The 20,302-nt window shown below is 37.3% G+C and overlaps 2 protein-coding genes across 3 annotated transcripts; both read left to right on the top strand.

Moving 5' to 3' along the window:
• Window positions 1–388: 388 nt before the first annotated feature.
• LOC105386670 lies at window positions 389–5,756 on the top strand. Its single transcript, XM_048623357.1, has 5 exons — window positions 389–513; window positions 645–727; window positions 2,351–2,455; window positions 3,346–3,469; window positions 3,672–5,756. The coding sequence occupies exons 2-5, from the start codon at window positions 663–665 to the stop codon at window positions 5,487–5,489; spliced, it is 2,112 nt and encodes a 703-aa protein (XP_048479314.1). The 5' UTR covers window positions 389–513; window positions 645–662; the 3' UTR covers window positions 5,490–5,756.
• Window positions 5,757–13,306: 7,550 nt separating this feature from the next.
• On the top strand, window positions 13,307–19,960 carry LOC105386669 (troponin C, isoallergen Bla g 6.0101). Of its 2 annotated transcripts, none has more exons than XM_038118112.2 (6): window positions 13,307–13,494; window positions 13,953–13,980; window positions 15,217–15,360; window positions 17,564–17,683; window positions 18,202–18,333; window positions 19,577–19,954. In XM_038118112.2, the coding sequence occupies exons 1-6, from the start codon at window positions 13,492–13,494 to the stop codon at window positions 19,609–19,611; spliced, it is 462 nt and encodes a 153-aa protein (XP_037974040.1). In that variant the 5' UTR covers window positions 13,307–13,491; the 3' UTR covers window positions 19,612–19,954. The 2 variants fall into 2 exon arrangements, with proteins under 2 accessions (XP_037974040.1, XP_037974039.2); XM_038118111.2 differs by lacking the exon at window positions 13,307–13,494 and adding an exon at window positions 13,712–13,843 and having other exon boundaries at window positions 19,577–19,960.
• The last annotated feature ends 342 nt before the right edge of the window (window positions 19,961–20,302 follow it).

Below are 20,302 nucleotides of genomic sequence, written 5' to 3'. Positions count from 1 at the left end.
TTTCTTAGATATGTCTTTATTGATTTGATAAAGACTATGGGCCTTACCCTACCTATATTGTTTTATAAGTTACTACAGGCAGGCATCAATAAATAAATAAATAAATGGGCCTTACCACAAAAACTTAGGCAGTATTGAACAAATGTCTGCAGTATTTAAAACATGCGCTGTCAAACGCCTACAAATTTCGTTTTAAACACTAGTTAAACAGTGTTTAAAGTTTTTTGTGGTAGCACAGAATAAGTTTATTTTCATAACTGATACACATTGACTACAAGTTTAATTACTTATTCCTGCATTAAAATATAAACTCAATAAAACTGAAACCATAACGGAATCAGCCACAGAACTAATAGGCCGATTATTATTGTCAATCGATGTTATCTTTCTCATATGCTATTACGTGCGAACAACTGAACGGAATCACAAATACCGATCTCAGTTCTGTTATCCGTGTACCACACCATGTTGCAGCGAGCGAGTGAGCTTTAGCTTCGTAAAGTGCGTGCTTTTGTGAGTATTGTGAGCTTTCTAGCGGGCTTTTTAAAGCTCATCTAAACTACCCAATAAATTTTGATTCTTGGCATTTGAAAGAAAGAAAGAAAGCAACAAGTAAAAGAAACAATTCGTTTTATTAATTTCAGGACAATAAATTGTTGGATATGAGCATGCTTGACAATAATAGGTTGATACGGAAAACTACTGCGGCTTTCAGTTCAGCTAAGAAGTAAGTATAACTATTGTAATATTAGTATTAACATATCTATCTATCTACTGGAATATCCGGCGCATTCTACAAAATTTTACAGCCACCTTTACGGTTCGGGCAATGGACAACATTTCATTTTCTCTACCCTATATTTTTATTAGCTATTCGGAAAGGTTATAAAAAATTAGAGGACCCGTATTTTTTTATTTTGTATATACATGAATTTTTGCATGTTATTTTTAACTTTAAAGTTAATTATTTAAAAACCGGAAGTGACATCACATATTAGGCTCAATTTTTATTTTTGTCTATTGCCTTAGTCTCGAAAAAAAACATAAATGACACTGACAAGTGACATTTAAACTTTGTTTACATGTCAACCAACAAATGGGTCATTTTCAAATGACATTGATATTTCTGATGATACAAAGTAGGTACTTATCATGTAAAAAAATAAGCAGAAGCATTTTTTCAGCTATGTAGGCGGTGGCATGCTCTGGGACATATTAAATAGAGGTCATCTCTTAATAAGTACTAACCATTTTATATGATAAATTTAAAAAATAGTCAGAAAGTGTCAGAACAGAATTTATGAAAATGACCCAAATAAACAACAACGACTCGATAAAACGTCAACGTCAATCAAAAATTAAAGTGACAGTTAACCTGATGTATGACGTCATCAGCACTTTTTTACTATTTTATGATTTTCTCGAAAATGATACATCCAAAAAATACAAAAACATTTTTTTTGTGGCCTTGAGAGCTAAATCTCGAAATGGTTTTCGATTTATAGCAGCTTTAGTTTTTTGAAATGTTGTCCATTGAGCTGTGGAACTCTCTGCCACTTAATGTGCGTAGCGCTAAATCACCGCAAACTTTTAAAACACTGGTAAAAAATCATTATCTATCATTGTAAGTAGTCCGTGTCTGTATTATATGTCATTTATAATTTGTATAGTATAATAATGTTATTTAATTAACTAAGTATATATATATGTTTGTATAATATGTATGTATATAATTATGTATAGTATGTATTGTTTATGGTATGTATTACAGTATTATAGGTTTATATTAGGCTATTATAAGTAGGTACATAGTTAGTTATATTATTATTTTGTTATTGTTGGTACACCGCCCTCTAAATTGTCACTTTGTTTCCGCTATATATAAGGTTGCCTGTAAGAGATCGCCCTCAGCGATAAGGCCGCCTATTGTACATTAGTTCTAGTCTATAAGTATGTTTTTTTTTTGTATGTCTGATTTATGTGGTGTTCAATAAAGCAATATTCTATTCTATTCTATTCTATATATCACTAGTATTATTAGTATTAACATATACTTATAGAATTAATATGCTATTAGCAGCATCACTTTCCAGTCAAACATCTGCCAGATCCATAGAAGTTTAGACACATTTGAGTGAGCGACACTGCTTGAGTATTGTTTATTGCTAATGTTAGATGGTCGTCCACCAGGCCGCACTAGGCCAGCGGGGTAGAGTAGGTCTAAAACAAAACCCCTTCATTCATTGGAAGGAGACCCGTGCAGTGAGGACGTGGTGGGTCGTGAACCTTGACGCAGATGGTGGTAACTGATGATTATGTTGTTGTTGATGATGATGATGACTATTCCCAGGAACACGTCATGCAGCCGCGGCTGGCTGCGCGTGGCGGTGCAGGGCACCTTCTGCGTCATCACCGTCGCCAGCTTCATCCTCGTGCTCATCATGGCCATACAGAGGTACGCACATCATAGAGCAGGCTGTTTGTTGGCTGTTCTAGGTACGAGCCCGTGCCACCCACAGAGTACTTTGTTAATACTCAAAAGTGCCACCCGTGGAGTTCTGGCTCGCCTTAACCCGAACGCGTGACGGGGGATCACTTGATGGATCACGCAAATTTTGACAATCAGCACCGTCTACGCCTCGACTCTAGCAGTTCGCGGGGCGGAGCGCCTTAAATGTTTAACGCTGAGTTGCAGAAAGGAACTTTAAGCTAATGCTGACCTTAAATGTATATCTGCCTTGTTTTGACAGTATACGGACAGAAAGAGACAGACATAGATTTAATGCCGACATTAACTTAAAGTTCCTTTCTGCAACTCAGCGTACGTTGTGTTGTATCTCCAAGTCGGCAGCCAAGGAATCTGCAATATTAAATATTATGTTGGTAGGTATATATTCACTTACAGTGTTTGCAGTTACTACGAGTATGTAGCTACCTCATCAAAACATAAATTCAGACCTCAATTAACCCCTTTTTCATTACTTCACTCAATTACCAAAATAAACGTTATTCTTCCATCATTCCATCGGTGGGCGATGGTTTGTGAAATTTCGTTTCTATAAAATAAGATACAAAAGTGTGTACATTTATGCTGTCGACTGTACATGCAAAAATGAAAACAAAGGGTACTTATGTAAATTTGACATGAATTTAATATACTTATTTAGGTATAAGGTGGTTAACAGCAGCCTTTTAACATTTGTGCTTAAGATTTTATATCCAATAGACTTAATACGAAGAAGCTGCACTTACTGAATGTCTTTTCGAATCAAGGGCACGGAACGGCCGTACCTTCTCGAAGAATTTGAGGCCATTTTCAATCCTATAACTTTGTTATATTTTCAGGAGCTCCATCGAATATGACGACTACAACAAGACCAAGACCTGCTACACGACCTCGTGCACCATCATCTGTCACGAGGACAACTTCGACTACGAATACGAAGAGGAAGTTTATTTCGCTGTTTTGGTAAACAAAAATTGATGCTTCAACAAAATTTTTATACTGGAATTTCTAAAACTTTTGCTCTTTTAACATTTTGAAAATGGATCAAGACAGATCCTGTACCTATCCGAATGAAAACGACTTTGCTTTATAGGTAGGTACTTTGTATATACCTAGTGATATCTTATACTAAAATGTATTAGTAATACAGAACTTTTACTTTCAGAATGGATATGAATGCGACGCAATGACTATAACTTTCTATAAAGCGATGTTCCCCGGGGGGCACCTTCCACTTAACTGGTTAACGAAAATAAGAGCTGACGTCACCACTTTGAAAATTACTAGCGGAAACCTGTCATACATACACCCGCATTCGTTCATTAGTACCTTCACTAAAAAGGTGAAAAAACTTGTACTGGAGGGATTGACATTAGAAAAATGGAACTCCAATATGCTGATCGGTCTTATGAAGTTGGAGTCTCTGGTTCTCAAGTACTGTCATATAAATGGAGGAATTAAACGCAACGCTTTGAGAGGGGCAGAAGACCACTTGGTCAATATATCTATAACGTACAGCGGCCGCTGGGACCCCGCGAACATCACGGGTTCCGCGACACTGCCGTCCATCTACTCTGTGGACTTCTCTCACAATAGCTTCGGCGATTTACTCAACAGGAACAGTTTCAGAGATCTTCGCCACTGCAGGGTGTTGAACCTGTGCTCCTCACAAATCACCTCCATTGGGCTAGGAGCATTCGACTACCTGGAACACATACAACAAATTAACCTTAGTGACAACTTCTTGGTGTCAGTCCCAGGGACCATATTCGATCGTATCCTGGCCATTGTGCGACCTTCGCCGACTATTGAGCTCCAAAACAACCTGTGGGTGTGCTATTGTGGTTTAGAATACTTGGATCTGATGACGAGTGATTCCTTGCTGATGGGACTAACTTGTTTTCATCCAGAAGTGTATAGAGGCATGTCATTCTCGAGGTTCAAAGCGGAATGTGAAGCGATGAACATAACTTCTGTCGTAACTGCAAAGCCTCCTATTGATTTAGATAAAAGTCGCACTCATAATGATATGTCCATTGTCATGGATAATAAGTGCAAAAATACGTCAAATACTAATGTACCCAGCAGAATTATCTATGGAAATCAATACAGTTGTCTAAATTACCGAATACATCATATGGGATATGGTATCTTATCATCATTAACGGACACAGCCAAAAACTATTCCAAAAATTCTCAATTCCAACTAACATTTTATATAGAACACCATGGATTTTCAATGGTTGAGTTAATATCTAAAGGCAACTTCGATTTAGGAATAATATGGTTTAAATCAAACTGCCCAGAAGAAATTTATTGTATTGGAATATTGCCGTCTACTTTGAAAATTTTAAATGTGGACATGAATTCGACATACACCGTGTGCACTATGGACGATTCCGGACCAATATTGCAATTCGACAGCTGTACTTTAATCTCAGCATCAATATTAGACGAAATGCACGAAGAATCGTCACCAAAAGCGTACAAGGCTTACATATTTGTTATTGCTCTGTTTGGAGCCGGGGGTTTCGGGGCTATACTGCTTTACGGAATCATTATCAGGAATCCTATTCTCCTGCGAGGCAGCAAGCGGGTAGTGATAGTTAAACACAAGCTGACCGATGCCATGGTGCTACCCCCGCAAGTTCCATACCGGTCCTTCTCACAGAAAACCAATACTAATAACGAACCCAAAAAGGTGGACGTGCCATTTAAGTCTTCGCTATCAAGATCGGCGTCTATGAGGAGCTCAAGCAGCGGCTACGTGACGGCCGAGCAGCCCACACAGCAGCAGCTCACGGAGTGGCGTCTCCAAAACCACTTCAGCCCCTCGCCACTCAAGCAAAACAGCATCTCGTGGATATTCGACACAGAGTCCAACTACTACTCCTCGTTTCCAGACTACCACATCTACGAGAGCCCTATAGAGATTCTAACCAACAACGAAACTAAATCCAATGTAATATGCATGGAACGTTAAACAGGAAGGCGACATTTTGTAGCATTTGAACAGAAACGCCGATGCAGAAATAGCCGAATGCAAGTCGTATTTCATATGATGGATAGTTTGTCAGCGGCCGGGGCAACACTCGCGGCTAACAATAGCGGGCTAATGTTGCTGCATTCCCCTGTCTAGTTCTAGCTACTTTATTTAATAGTTCACATCTATTTTGGTTTCAAACAATCAAAGGGGAAACATGAAAATGATTAGTTAGTGTGCCTGGCAAAATCGTAGATGATATAAAATTAACTTATTGAACTTTAGAAACTAACGGACATAGTACAGCTATAGTACATTCTATGGCCGTATACAGAAAAAAACCGGGAACTTATAAGCGCTTATTTTTCAATATTTTTCCCGCCCTTATCAGCGCTTATAAGTTACCAGCTTTCTTTCTGTACACGACCTGTACCTATATCGATATCATCTTCAAACTTTATGAAAGGCAACAGTGTCATCGTATACTTTAGCGATAAGTTTCGTATTGTCACGTCACGAATGTCACGATGTCACGATAGCGCTAGTTGTGACATCAATTGGGTACATTCATCGCGGATCAATCCGCGTACAGCTGTTTCTGACGGCAGCGAGCCAGCTGTCCGCATCCACTGAGCATTGTCATCAGAATAGTGGAAATGGGAGAAGAAACAGTAACAAAATATATAAGTGATAGTTAAGATATACTGTTTTGAGAGTGAAAACCTTGATTATTTAATGACGGAACTTGCGATTTTTTGGTGACCTGTCCGTTGATAGGAGGGTCTAATACTTATGGGGCATTTCGCGCAAGTCATAGACAATTTGTTATACGGTGTAAAGATGAGAAGAAAAATATATAATAAATATGTACCTATAATTTTAACACTGATCTCTAGGATGTCATGTAGAGTATTTTTATTAAAGTAATCCTATAATTACTTCATATTACTATCAATTTAAAATGTAACCCATGAAATTCTACCGTAATTTTTTGCTACAAGTACATTTTGATAGGGTTTAATTATAATAATAATAATAAATATCACTTCTCAAATACTTTGTTCTTCTGACGTATTGTCTTAATTGTTGGATGGTTGTTCTATTTTGTTTTTGAATCGACTGTACTTTTGAAACTCGTTTGGGGAAGTGAAACCGATTGTAGTCGGACAATGTCGTATATTATAATAGGTCTCGGTCGAGGTAACTTTGATGTGAGGCAGCCAAATGGTTAAGAGGAAATTAAATAATACCTACCTATCTAAAATAGACTTTTATTTTAGTCATATATCATTAGATAATTAAGTCTCATCATCATCACGACCCATCACGTCCCCACTGCTGAGGCACGGGTCTCCTTCCAATGAAGGAAGGGTTTAGGCCTAGTCCACCACGCTGGCCTAGTGCGGGTTGGTGGATAATTAAGTGCAAAAGAATAAACTGCTACGCATTGGACCCATAGGGCTGATACAGGATGGCTCTGAATCAGATGGCTTGTGTCAGCCCTAAAGGTTCCTTTTCATAAATTGCGCTGAGACTATCTAGGAACTTCTTCCTCATTCCTCACACTAGTTGTTCTTGCGAAATTCAATGTGGCTTAAAAAGTTTTTGCCTTGAAAAGTAGCCTATGTGTAAATACACGATATAAATGACGACCGAATGGCGTAGTGGTTAGTAACCCTGACTACTGAGCCGATGGTCCCGGGTTCGATTCCCGGCTGGGGCAGATATTTGTTTAAACACAGATATTTGTTCTCGGGTCTTGGATGTGCCCGTAAAATGGCAATAGGCCCGCCCCCTATTACATTGGGACTAACATAACACTCTGGCGAAAAGTGGGTGCAGCAATGCACCTCTGCCTACCCCGCAAGGGAGTACATTAGTACAAGGCGTGAGTGCGTGTGTGTGTGTGTGTAAATACAGGGTATCAGCTAACTCCATACCAAATTTCCCTTATATTTACCACCGACTCGCTATTAACAAAGATTACAATGTGGTTATTTATGATCACTTTCAAAATAAAAGCTGTAGTGTCTATAAATAGAGATAAAACTGAAACCAGCTACAGAGGACGATGTATTGATATTTGGCTGAAGTGACGTTTCCGTATATGCAGGGTAAGTATCAACTTGGTAGAGCTCCATTTTGAAACCTTAATTAGAAGGATTTACTTATATTATAAAGTAATATACAATGCTTGATCGGTATAGATATGTTTCAAACAGTAGAAAGACTTTATGCTAAATTAAACAAATTAAAACATATTTTTATTTACTTGACCACGGCAACTAGCAGACCTTAGTCATCCTCGCGCTAAGACAATGACAGATTTTAATACAATTGCAATTTATTCCACTGAGCTAGTTAATAACACCAGACAATTTTTATTTATTTAAATACCAGGTTATTGGTTTAACCGAACTGACCGCTACGCAACATGCACAGTCTTATAGTGATTACTAAAATTAAATAGACACAAACCCCCTTATTCATAAAAATGTTAGTGGACGCTTTAGCTATTTAACTGTTTTGTCCCTCTCTGTCAAAGAAAAGAATGAATAAGAGAAAAAATCATTCTCTGTCAGAGAGTGACAGAACAGTTCAATAGCTAAAGCGTCCACTAACTTTTTTATGAATAAGAGGGTAAGAAATTAGGTATTATGACTATTTTTCACTCTAGCCCTCAACCCTTGACGCACATAAATCGTTAAGGATTTGTGAAAATACCGAAATGATACAAACCCCATCAAAAACAATAGTGCACCTTGGCATTGACTGCGCAGTTCTGGCATTGATACAGACAAACAACACGGCTCATTGTTTATCATTTATTATTATAATTAAGATATATTGCTTTAAAACAACTATAAGATAGCTGTACTGCAATCTCTATTTAGTCTGAAATGATACATTGAAGAGTTACAGTACAATGAAAGCCACTGCTGATGTAAAGTCTTATGATAAAAAAGTCAACAGTCTGATAACTCTAAACCGATAAATGATACCTAGTTTATAGCTATTAGTAGAAATTTGGTTTACTTGTCTAAGGTAGAAATATAGCTATTTCACTAAACTTGGTCCGTTTTATAACTATATTCCTAGTGAGATAGTAATGAATCGCTTTCGTATAACTTTATTCCGGTATATAATCATACCCCTAGGGATATTACTATATTACGGCTATAACTATCTTACTCCGACATATAAATACCTCATAATAAAATAATAATTGAGTAATGAATAGCAGCAAAATTGCATGATTTCTTGATAAGTACAAATTTTTGCCGAAATGTTATTAGTATAGTATTTCATTTTCAGTATTGATTTCAGTTATTGTCCAGTTTTAGACTTGTGGCTTTGGTATTAAATTATAAAAAAAGATACCTACTTCATGAATAAGTAATTAGTATTTAAAACACCAAACAAGTTCAATCACATAAGTATACTTAACTTAATTATCCCAATATTTTCATACCATTTTAAAAAAGAGGTTTTCAGTTATAATATTTTCAAAGTTAACATAATTACAAATGTAGAGAGCTACATATAATTATCTTTGGAAGCAGAATTACTAGTTACTAGTTTCTAAAATAAACCGCCAACCTAAACAAACACGAATTCGATTCATATCGGCATCCAAAGATTAGATATCTGGCCAACAATATCTGTTCATTACACCGCAAACCATATTCTCCTTCTACACTGTAAACAGTAGAATGTGATAGAAAACAAGCGCCCCATTCTATTTCTCTTGAGTGTAGGCGAGAACATTCCCCCTATACTCTGTGCGTCACATTACTTTGACAGAACATACTATCGACTCCTCTAAAACTCTACCCTCAATCACTTCATTACAACCTTAATAACAACATATTAAAGACTACACTCGTACATTTGCAGTTTATGTATATTTGTGGTGGATGCACCGTCGCAGGCGCAGCGAGACATGTTCAATTAATGTTCGGCTACGAGACAAGTCTAATCGCTTTTACAGGTGTTCTGCAATTAATAGCACTGAAATAGTGCGGTGTGCGGTCGGTTGTGTGACCTAGTGGCGCGCCGCGGCCGCCCGGTGGAAGACTGATGATGGCTGAGGGAATATTTATTTATTCAGAGGAAAACTTACAACAATATTAAGTACAAAAGAAACTTGTTTTTAAGTTAGGCAGGAAAAGTATAATTATAAACGATAAGATATTACACTCACGGGCAATGAAACCACTCACAAAATACCGACCCCAAACAACTCCAATTTTCATAAAAATTAAATAAATATTTGAAAAAAATATTATCGTTTTTATTTGTTAATATATCCTGATGTTCTATTAAATGTTCTCCAATGTTGAGAAGGCATCATTAAGCTAGCTTTTTCCTTTTAAAAGTAATTTTGTGCTTTTCTCACTGGAACTTTTTCATTACCCATGAGTGTATTTATTTGTACACAAAAAACAAGGACACAATTGCAAAAAACTTAATCTAACATATAAATGTACCTACAAATGGCGGTCTTATGTTTTTAAGCGATATATTCCAGACAACCATCCAAAAGATTCACACTCGCTGAATTTCAATCACGTCAGCCAATCATCAGCAGCAACAAGAAGATTTCGTTGACGAGCGCTTTCGTCACCGATATCGGAATGACCCACAAAAGACTTCAGTCATGAAACTTTTCACAAATAATGTATGCAGATGATAGATGAAAACCTGAACTATTTATTTATTTCATTTACGTAAATTGTATTTATTACTTACCCGTATCAGACGCCCAGAAAAAGTATTATTAGGTCTGAGAATGACAATATTAAAATTAGCTAACGTTTCTAGCGACAGGCAGTGGTTGACCCTATTAGTTTTAAATTCATCCATACATCGTGTATCCAGTATCCATTTATTTGGTCAAAATATTAACTTGCGGTCCGTATACAAACATCCATCTCTTAATTTATTTACTAGTACAGACAATCTCATAATCCTACTTGCTAGCAATTCGTCTTGGTGAAAACGGGTGATGAATATGATAAGATGATGTGTGTCTATTTATTACTGTTTGTAAATTGGTCCGCTTAGTGTTTGCTTATACAGGATGGAATTAATTTGTAGAATACAATATACTTGTAAAAAAAATGTTCAGAATTACACCCTGAGCCACCCCCTTTTGTCTTAGTCTTTTGTCATACCCTTTTTCCAACAACCTATATTTCTTTGGGCAAGTGGTTCAGTCTCATCAAAGAAGCTATTTTTTTTTGCACCATATCTTTACACCCTGTTTAATATACGTACTTTGTATCTCCTACTCCTACCTAGTTATTAGTAATTCCGTCACACAAAGGAGTTACGGCAAAACAGGCGGAAACCTTTACAACAAAAAGTCAGGGACAACATTTTAAGTTTTACTCACGAAAGTCACGAAGATCCTATTCTAATAACGAATATATTTGAATTTTGATGAATGATTATGATGAAGTTTTGTTACATTTATTTGTAACTAGCTGTTCCCGCGCCCTTCGCTTCGCCCTAAATAGTTTTCCCGGATACCGGTATAATAGAATTCCGGGATAAAAAGTAGCCTTTGTTTTTTCCCAGGGTCTAGACCGTATGTATACCAAATTTCATTCAAATCCGTTCAGTAGTTTTGGCGTGAAAGAGTAACAGACAGACAAACAGACAGACACAGTTACTTTCGCATTTATAATATTAGTAAGGATAAGGATGAATACGCTCAAAAGCATATGAACCATTTAAAAAAAAAACCTATATACTACACTCACGGGCAATGAAAAGGTTCCACTCACAAAATGCCTACATCAAACAATCCCATTTTTTTCAAACAATTAATTAAAGGTTTGAACAAAACATTACCGTTTTTAGTTGGGTATATCCTGATGCTCTGTAGTATAATGTTGCAGAAGGCGCCATTAAGCTAGCCTTTTCCGTTTAGGAGTAATTTGATGATTTTCTCAGTGGATCGGTAATAGTGTGAATACCAAAAATATCACACTCTATTTAATAAACCAAAGCAAAAGAATACAGAAATGGTGTGCATAAAACAGACAGATTAGACCCACTGGTCTTTATTTATATATAGTAGAATCGAGATATATAAACGGAAACGGATTCCCTTTGATCCCGCCGGATTGTCTGTCTTTTGCAAATGCCTATTGAAATAAATAGATTTCGCCTGCAATTTCAGTAATTACTTACTCACTAATGTTAAAGCTCTTGAATGCTTGGCGCAAAAAATGGACCAAAATTCTCGCTTAAATACCGTATTTTGGGTAAATACATCCGCAATTTTATTCTCTTTAGTACTTTTAGTATTATATAATATAGGCAATATTTTATTGGGAAAAAGGTATCTAATTTATCTTTCTATGTAAATTCGGTAATCTAGCTAAACCATCTAAATTTACCTTCCTTTAAATAAAAATCTGCCGCAACCGGAAATTACACTAGGCCCTTCGATAGGGTCTATTATTATTGCTAGCTAAAACCGCTATCCTACTTACTAGTCCTACTAATATTATAAAGGCGAAAGTTTATGAGTATGTTTGTGTGTGTGTGTATGTTTGTTACTTCCTCACGTCAATACGGCTTAACCGATTTTTATGAAATTTGGTGTGGAGTCAGCTGACACCTTGGATTAACATTTGACTACTTTTTATTGCGTAATTACCACGAGAAAACTTTTTAAGGCGAAGCAAAGCTCGCGGGAACAGCTAGTTACGAATAGTCGGAGAGCTCTATTTCGGAAAATACTCCTCCAATTTCTGAAGTGACGAATGAGTTTGTATTACTGACGGGCGCAAGCCATGCATTTGAACTCTTTCTGGCTACATTTCATGTTACTGTTGTTTGCTCGGCAAATTACTTATTTTTGACACTGTTTAAACGTTATCAATGTTTTAGGCCTGTTTTACAATGTGCACATAATAATAATTTTAACGTTTTATGTTATAAGTTTTACAAAGCACGTGTTATAAAAATAAATCGAAAGAAAGTGGAAAAACTTGGAAAGCTTCTGTGAGCTTTTTCTAACTTAATATTGAAAAACATACCTGTTGTATAAGTTTACCCCTGACCACCTCTTAACGAGTTTGAACGACCGTGTGACCTATCACGCGTTGCATTTCCTCATATTTCCGCGAACCATCCGCCGCGATCGACTCAGCAACTACAAAATGTTGGCAGCGCAGTGGAAACCCAATGTTCATAGCAAATATGTCACTGTCCACAGCCGGGGGCACCCCGCACCCCCCGCGCCCCGCCCCCGCCCCGCACATCCCTCATTTAGAACTGCACATTTATTTACACACTGCACAGGGTGTGTGATTTCCTACAGCTCACACCTACACAGCCGGGCTGAAGCTTTTTCAAGCAATGATTCATTGAAAACGCTCAACCGCGGTAAAGGCAATTAATAATCTGCCAATCGGCGGACACAATTGAACGTTTTCCTCGCAAATATTGTACCAATAACTTTAAATAAATAATCCAACTTTGTTCAGAGGTTTATGACGCTGCCGCCAGCCGTTTGGTTTTCTGCGGATTAAATGTAATTAAGTTTGCATACTAAACAGCTTCATTTATCAAGGAAAGGTTTCGGTTACAGCGACCAATATTATCGATATTATTGTCGTTTGTGACACGAAAAAGCATTTACCTGTCGCGCGTGTATAATTCGCGTACGGTGGCAGCATTCCAAGCTTTACTGTATCAATTATATTTACGGTTAATTAAGCCTGTGGGGTTTCAGCGTACGCTGGTCTTGCAGCTCATAATGTGTGCTGACCTTAACAATAACAGTTAAATACGTGTTTGAAAGCCAAGATGGACGACTAGTGGTGTGGGTTCTGACGGGGTTCGCTCTGAAGCCAACCTGGGTGACATAGTCGGCCGTCTGCGAGTAGTCGCGAACTCCATACAGATAAAGGGAGTAGTGTTCTTGCTACTGTGGTTCGGGATCGCGTATTATATCATTCAGTTTCTGTGAAGTGCTGGCGAGATGGTGAGGACCATTGGGTTTTTAAATTTGTGCGGTGGATAAAAAACGGCTGTCGATTTTTCGAATTGAACGTAACGGTTTCTATTGATGATTGGTCATGTTTTTTTTTATTTATTTTTAGCCACGAGTAGAAATTGTGAAAAAAAATAGTGAAAAAATATTGAAGCTTTAAGCTCTGCGTAATTTTTTTTCCATAAAAGCTAGAATTAATTTAAATCCGTGTCAGATCTCATAAATTTTAAAATAAATGGATTATCATTGGCCAAATTACCTTAAATTGCTTGTGATTCTCACATTAACTTTTTCAAATCCAACTTTACAAATTGAACGTTCTAATTCAATATCAGTGTTGGTATGTAGGTATTGATGCAAAATAATATTAGACAATTAAATTTGATTAAAGTGGAGTTATGTGCATTTAATGTGTATATTAAACAAATCTATTTTTATTCCATTCACAGGAGGAGTTAAACAAGGACCAAATAGTCAGTAAGTACCAAGTTTTTTATTTAAAATTTTATGTGTATACTGAATTAGTGATCATAATCAGCCATTGTGGTAGAAAAGATAAGAAACAGAAAAATGTAGCATTGGTCGAATCTCACTCTAAGCCGCTACAAAACCATCTAAAAAGCTTACTAAGGCTGCATGTGGGATGGTTTATGCACAAACATGTACCTACAGCCTTACAGCTAGACTGAAAGTTTCCTTAGATATTTCCAAAACTAAAAGCACACTTTCAGTGGTTTATCTAAGCTGCTAAAATTGCCCAAAGTTTGAAACGAAGCGTTTATCTTACTTTATAGCGTCCTCGGGGAACGCTTCCAGCAATTCCTTAGCTACTGAAACTTGTGTGAAAATAGCAACCTGAAATATGATCATATTATTGATAACACTGGTATCTGCTTCTGTTGTATTAATGATATTAAGGTTCAACGTTTATCACATGGTTCATCCTATTCTTGCTCACTGATTGATCGTTGGGTTTAATCTTATGAATTCACACTTTTTTGACATGTTAACCACGACTCTATTTTCATTCATTTGTACATTTTTATCAACATTCATACCACAAACATGCTTTACAACTCTTATTTGTACGTTTTTTATCAACAGTCATACCACAGGCATCTGTGGCGTTAGACCACCGAACATTAGTAATTAACAATCCTTAAACCTTTAACAAAATTTAAAAATCCTTTGACAGTCGGGTTGCCCACTTACCCGACAACTCTCTCAGCACAAGCTTGCTTGTGTTGGGGTCCACCAACCCGCACTTGGCCAGCGTGGTGGACTAGGCCTAAACCCTTCCTTCATTGGAAGGAGACCCGTGCCCCAGCAGTGTGGACGTAATGGGTCGTGATGATGATGATGAATCCTTAAACAGCGTCGCTCTTATCAAATCTAACGTAACTTGTACGGACCTGACAAATATTTGACAAGCGAGTGACGCTGCTTATCTACTTATGGATTGTTAGGGTTCTTACATAGAGAATCTGGTTCCCTGTATCTACCTGTATCGGTAACCTGATTATGCGAAAGCGCTCACTCACAGAGCATTTCCCGGATTTTTAAATGTCATGAGCGCTTTCACATAATCAGGTTACCGGTACAGGTAGATACAGGGAACCCGATTCTCTATGTAAGCACCCTTAATTGCTTATCTGTCGCCGTAATGTTAGCGGTAGTTTTACACTAGCTGATCATAACTCTTTTCTCTTCCAGTCCTGAAGAAGGCGTTCGAGGCCTTCGACCATGAGAAGAAGGGCTGCATCGGCACCGTGATGGTGGGCACCATCCTGGGCATGCTGGGCCACCAGGTCACGGACGAGACCCTGCAGGAGATCATCAAGGAGGTGGATGAGGACGGTGAGCATCACGAGGAAGAGGGGAACGGATAGCGTGCATGAAAGGATTCTTTCGTAGTATCGTATCAACGGAGCATCTAGTGCGGGTTTTGTTATTTTACGTAAACGAAAAAGTTTTTTGTTTACTACTGTCATCTGCATGCATTAAAAAGTTTAATGATAGTTTCCGCTAGATGCGCCACTTTGTATGCGTGAAAACGTAAACTTTTATAGTTGTCGACAAGCTATCAAACCTGTACTAGACGTACTGAATACATATCAGAAATTACAGAGGAACACAATATTATATTTTGTAGCCCCTTTAAACTATACGTTGGCACTTGTTTCGGTTGCAAAGTTAGCTTTGTTGGACTATATGTACTTTATTCTCAATAAAATACTGCACAGTATAAGATGTAGAGTTAGTCGAACACGTGGCTTTCATTCCAATGTGTAATTATGACAAGCTGCAGGAGTTCCAAATATAAACACTTTCATGTAGGTACAAGCTTGCACAAATAGATCTGAATCGCTGTCTAGATTCTAGATATAGTGTTTGTAACACTGGAAGCGCTAAATATCAGTTAGCATGTGTGTATACGAGTAATTATCTCTATTATAATTTATACGATTGGAAACATCGTTTCGGAATTTTGCCCTGGACTCGTATTATAATGCATATTTTTGAGAATTGGTATAGCAGCTAGATAAATTACTTAGTTTAATTATATGACAGAGAGAGTGCTAAGTCTGATAAGATTACTAGCATAATTATGACTAAAGTATCTAGGTACCTATGCTATATTTTTATTAAGATTACCTACTGAAATCAGTAAATCTATAATAATAAAAGCTCTGTTTTTATTAAAAATATCATTGTGCAAGAAGCCTATTCATCATACCTATAGGTTCCTACTTTCGCAAAATATAAATTTAGAGAAACTACAGACAGTTACTTTCTGTCACTTTAATTCGACACAGGTATGGAAGTAAAAAAAAATACGCACATGGCTGCACTTCCTTCAGTGAGCTAATTGCTGCTTCAGGATAAAATTTATCACCAGCAGTGACCCTGCAATGAAACCCCATAAACTGAAGCACTTACTTAAGAGTTTAAATGGATAAGTTTTCTTATTAGCCGTAATGGAGGCGCTCTCATAATATAATTAGATTAAACTTTACAGCAAACCTTTACAGAAATTATACCGTTGAGCTTGTAGTTAATTTATCATCTTATATCGTAGGTAGTTTTAACTACTTAAGTATTTATTACATGAAGGCTACGAGCCTACTAGTACCGTATATTGTTAGTCATTATTCATAAGTACATATATATTTATAAAAATGATAAATAATATTTATTTGTTAAATATACGCATTATTTAAGACAACTATTATTTATTCCGCGCAAGCTTCGCATAGCTTTAAAAGACCGGGGTTTTCTAGGCTAGCACTAAGAGCTACTACACACAATATGCAGGCTTACACGAAGATACACCCGGATGGAAATGCCGGCGGCTCAATGTGGCACTGTGTAAAGTACCCATCCGGCCATAGATATTTTAACACGAACTAGATGGAGTATGAGAGCAAAGCCTCTCACACAAAAAACACACGCACTCACGCCTTGTACTAATGTACTCCCTTGCGGGGTAGGCAGAGGTGCATTGCTGCACCCACTTTTCGCCAGAGTGTATGTTAGTCCCAATGTAATAGGGGGCGGGCCTATTGCCATTTTACGGGCACATCCAAGACCCGAGAACAAATATCTGTGTTTAAACAAATATCTACCCCAGCCGGAAATCGAACCCGGGACCATCGGCTCAGTAGTCAGGGTCACTAACCACTACGCCATTCGGTCGTCAAAGCCTCTCGTAAAATAAAATCTAAATGCTACCACTGAGCTATTATTTTCAATTCGTTTTGGTTAGAAGATTTAGATTAGGTTGAACTTAAAACGGTTTGTCTGTAAACAAAATGCGGACAGTATTTTGCTTTGTTTGTGCATGAGACACGCCATCTTATTCGTATAGTAGCAGCTATTCTGAAGGCAGAAATTCTAATTACTAGCAAAAAAATATAATTTACGGGAACACTCATTAAGAAATTTTGTTTTTGACAGCTCTAAAATTATAATTTCTGCCTTCAGAATCGACAGTATCATTGTTAATCTAACCATCCAGCCGTAAGCACGTCATCTCAACATAATTTCCCTCCCCTTCCAGGGTCGGGCGAGTTGGAGTTCGAGGAGTTCGTGACGCTGGCGTCCCGCTTCATGGTGGAGGAGGACGCGGAGGCCATGCAGCAGGAGCTCAAGGAGGCCTTCCGGTTGTACGACAAAGCTGGTTAGATCCTAATCTAATATTTATGCTGGTTAATTGGAGCTCTACGACTTGGTGTATAATGCTGGAAGTATAATGATGATGATGATGAGGATGAAGAAGAAAAAACTCCAAATTAGGGTAAACTGGTCCATGAACCCGCACTAGGCTAGAGTGGTGGACTAAGCTTTCCTTCATTGGAAGGAGACTCGAGCCCCAGAAGTGGGGTGGGGACGTACCTAATGGGTTGTAAAGATGGCCTACTTATGTCAGTCCGTAATCTTCCACTGCTTCAGCAGGCGTCATAGGCCTTATCATTAATCATCGGCCCGTAAACGCCCACTGCTGGATATAAGCCTGTCTCAAAGAGTACCACAACACTCTGTTCTCGGCTTTCCTCATACAAACATTTCCAACTTCCTGTCTGAGGCTATGGTCTAGCGAGCCGCAGGACCCACGCTTCACTTGTTTGTTAATTATTTCTATTTTACCCACCGGTTATCGGTTCTTCTCACTCATTCCTATATTTATACGTGTTCCAGGTAACGGCTACATCACTACTGACGTCCTAAGAGAGATCCTCCGGGAGTTGGACGACAAGATCAGCGCCGAGGAACTCGACATGATGATTGAGGAAATCGACTCGGACGGCTCCGGAACTGTTGACTTTGATGGTGAGCATTAACTGTTTGAATTATTATAATATTTACAAAACACATTTAAATCAATTATGTAAGTATAGGTAATCATATAAAAATTTGGTATTGTCTCGACAACTGGATGGTTACTCCATAATGACGTAAAAGTAACGAACGAGAGCCGTCTTGGAGTCGGCACGTTTAATACAATAAGATAGAGTCGAGGCTCGCGAGGCACCACGCTGAAACTTAGTATTTTGTCATATAGAGTGACCCCCCGCAATGCCGCGCCGTCATCGGGCAATATTAGTTTGAAGTAGAGGACGTGTCAATACGATAAAAAATATGCCTTTTGAAATTTTAAAAACTTTCCTACACAGATCCTTCTAGGAACACTCCACATTTATAATTATTATCTCCTGTAATTTCTGGAATTCTGACACAGACGGTTGTGGGAAAAACAACAGTGCTATCATTCCTAGTATTCGTTCATTTTAACGAGTCCTTTCAATTATTTATATTGAGTTACACAGTAGAAATAGGTGTAGAGACTGTAGAGGTACAGAATAACATATTTCATAGCAACCCACGCGTATCGCGCATAGCTCATTATACAAATTTAGTAAATATTGCTTTTGAAATACACATTTGGCAGTAGTACTGGGCATCTGTTTCGTATGAATCCATTCCCGATTTCCCGATTGTGCCTCATTTACATTAAATAAAGGGTTTTGCTAAATCATAATACGTCCCGGGTTCGATTCCCGGCTGGGGCAGATATTTGTTTAAACACAGATATTTGTTCTCGGGTCTTGGATGTGCCCGTAAAATGGCAATAGGCCCGCCCCCTATTACATTGGGACTAACATAACACTCTGGCGAAAAGTGGGTGCAGCAATGCACCTCTGCCTACCCCTCAAGGGAGTACATTAGTACAAGGCGTGAGTGTGTGTGTGTTTTTTATAATACGTCTGAGACTAGGGTCTCAGTAGGTACTTAATTAATAGACTAGTTTTCTCCATTAAATTTTTTTGTCCGCTTTGTAAAGAACGAAACTATAGTATATTTGTGATTATGTATTCATATTATAATATATATAGCTTTTTATTATATAATTAATTTAAAGAGACTCCAATCCCACAGACAAACTGTATATAAACAGTTTTGTGGGACATTAACTGTAAAACCAACACAAAACCATGGAAACTACCCTAATATTATAGAAAGTAGTAGGTGTGTATTTATTTACTTTAATTTTCATACATTTTGTTTGTTCCAGAATTCATGGAAGTAATGACGGGTGGCGACGACTAAGTATTCTTCCTGTTGGAACCTACTTGAATATCTGAGCATTATTAGGATTTATTAATGAGAGATCGCGCCATTCCGCCACTAGTTTATTCAGTTGTGGAAATTTCCTAGAAAGGGCTACTATAGAAAGCGATGTTGGTTTTCTACTAAATTATTTTGTAAAGTGACGGTATCCTTGTTTACAACATGTATTTCTAATTATTTAAAAGAAACTCTAATTATAATTGGCCATTCAAACTGTATTTCTAATTTGTATAAAATTTAGCGGTGCGATCTCACTGAAATAACAAAGAAATCAAAAGTAATGTAAAATCTGGTAATCTGTCAAAAATAAAATCTGAACCAGTTTTTTTTATGAACTTTCATTAATTATTTTGTAAAGTTAAGTTATAAGTTATTGATAAGGCATAAAATATATTTTTAAGTTCTATCGGTACTTGTTTTCTTTTAATGTTCTTAATAAATAATTTAGAAATAAAACACTGAAGATAGTTATGTAGTAATAGTATGTAGTTCCTGTAACAGATAATTATTGACTTTCAAGATATTCGATTTGAATCCATTAAAACTCAAACCTATGAGTTTTAGTTATTGAACGCTACTACGGAGCTAAAGTATTATTTCGTATTTGATTAGATAGAAGTTTTCATGAGACTCTGAAAATCACAAGAGTCTATCGAGATACGAATATAAC

This window comes from Plutella xylostella, chromosome 10, assembly GCF_932276165.1.
Source record: "Plutella xylostella chromosome 10, ilPluXylo3.1, whole genome shotgun sequence".
In the NCBI taxonomy this organism is placed as follows: domain Eukaryota; kingdom Metazoa; phylum Arthropoda; class Insecta; order Lepidoptera; family Plutellidae; genus Plutella; species Plutella xylostella.
This window is presented reverse-complemented; position numbering and strand designations above follow the sequence as displayed.

What these genes read in the sequence shown, in the direction of transcription:
- LOC105386670 (XM_048623357.1), top strand. Translation starts at nt 663, where the DNA reads ATGAGCATGCTTGACAATAATAGGTTGATACGGAAAACTACTGCGGCT. An exon ending in GCTTTCAGTTCAGCTAAGAA is followed by an intron (nt 728 to 2,350) that starts GTAAGTATAACT and finishes GACTATTCCCAG; the next exon opens with GAACACGTCATGCAGCCGCG. An exon ending in AAGTTTATTTCGCTGTTTTG is followed by an intron (nt 3,470 to 3,671) that starts GTAAACAAAAAT and finishes TTTTACTTTCAG; the next exon opens with AATGGATATGAATGCGACGC.
- LOC105386669 (XM_038118111.2), top strand. Translation starts at nt 13,739, where the DNA reads ATGGATTATCATTGGCCAAATTACCTTAAATTGCTTGTGATTCTCACA. An exon ending in CTAATTCAATATCAGTGTTG is followed by an intron (nt 13,844 to 13,952) that starts GTATGTAGGTAT and finishes TTCCATTCACAG; the next exon opens with GAGGAGTTAAACAAGGACCA. An exon ending in CGGAACTGTTGACTTTGATG is followed by an intron (nt 18,334 to 19,576) that starts GTGAGCATTAAC and finishes TGTTTGTTCCAG; the next exon opens with AATTCATGGAAGTAATGACG.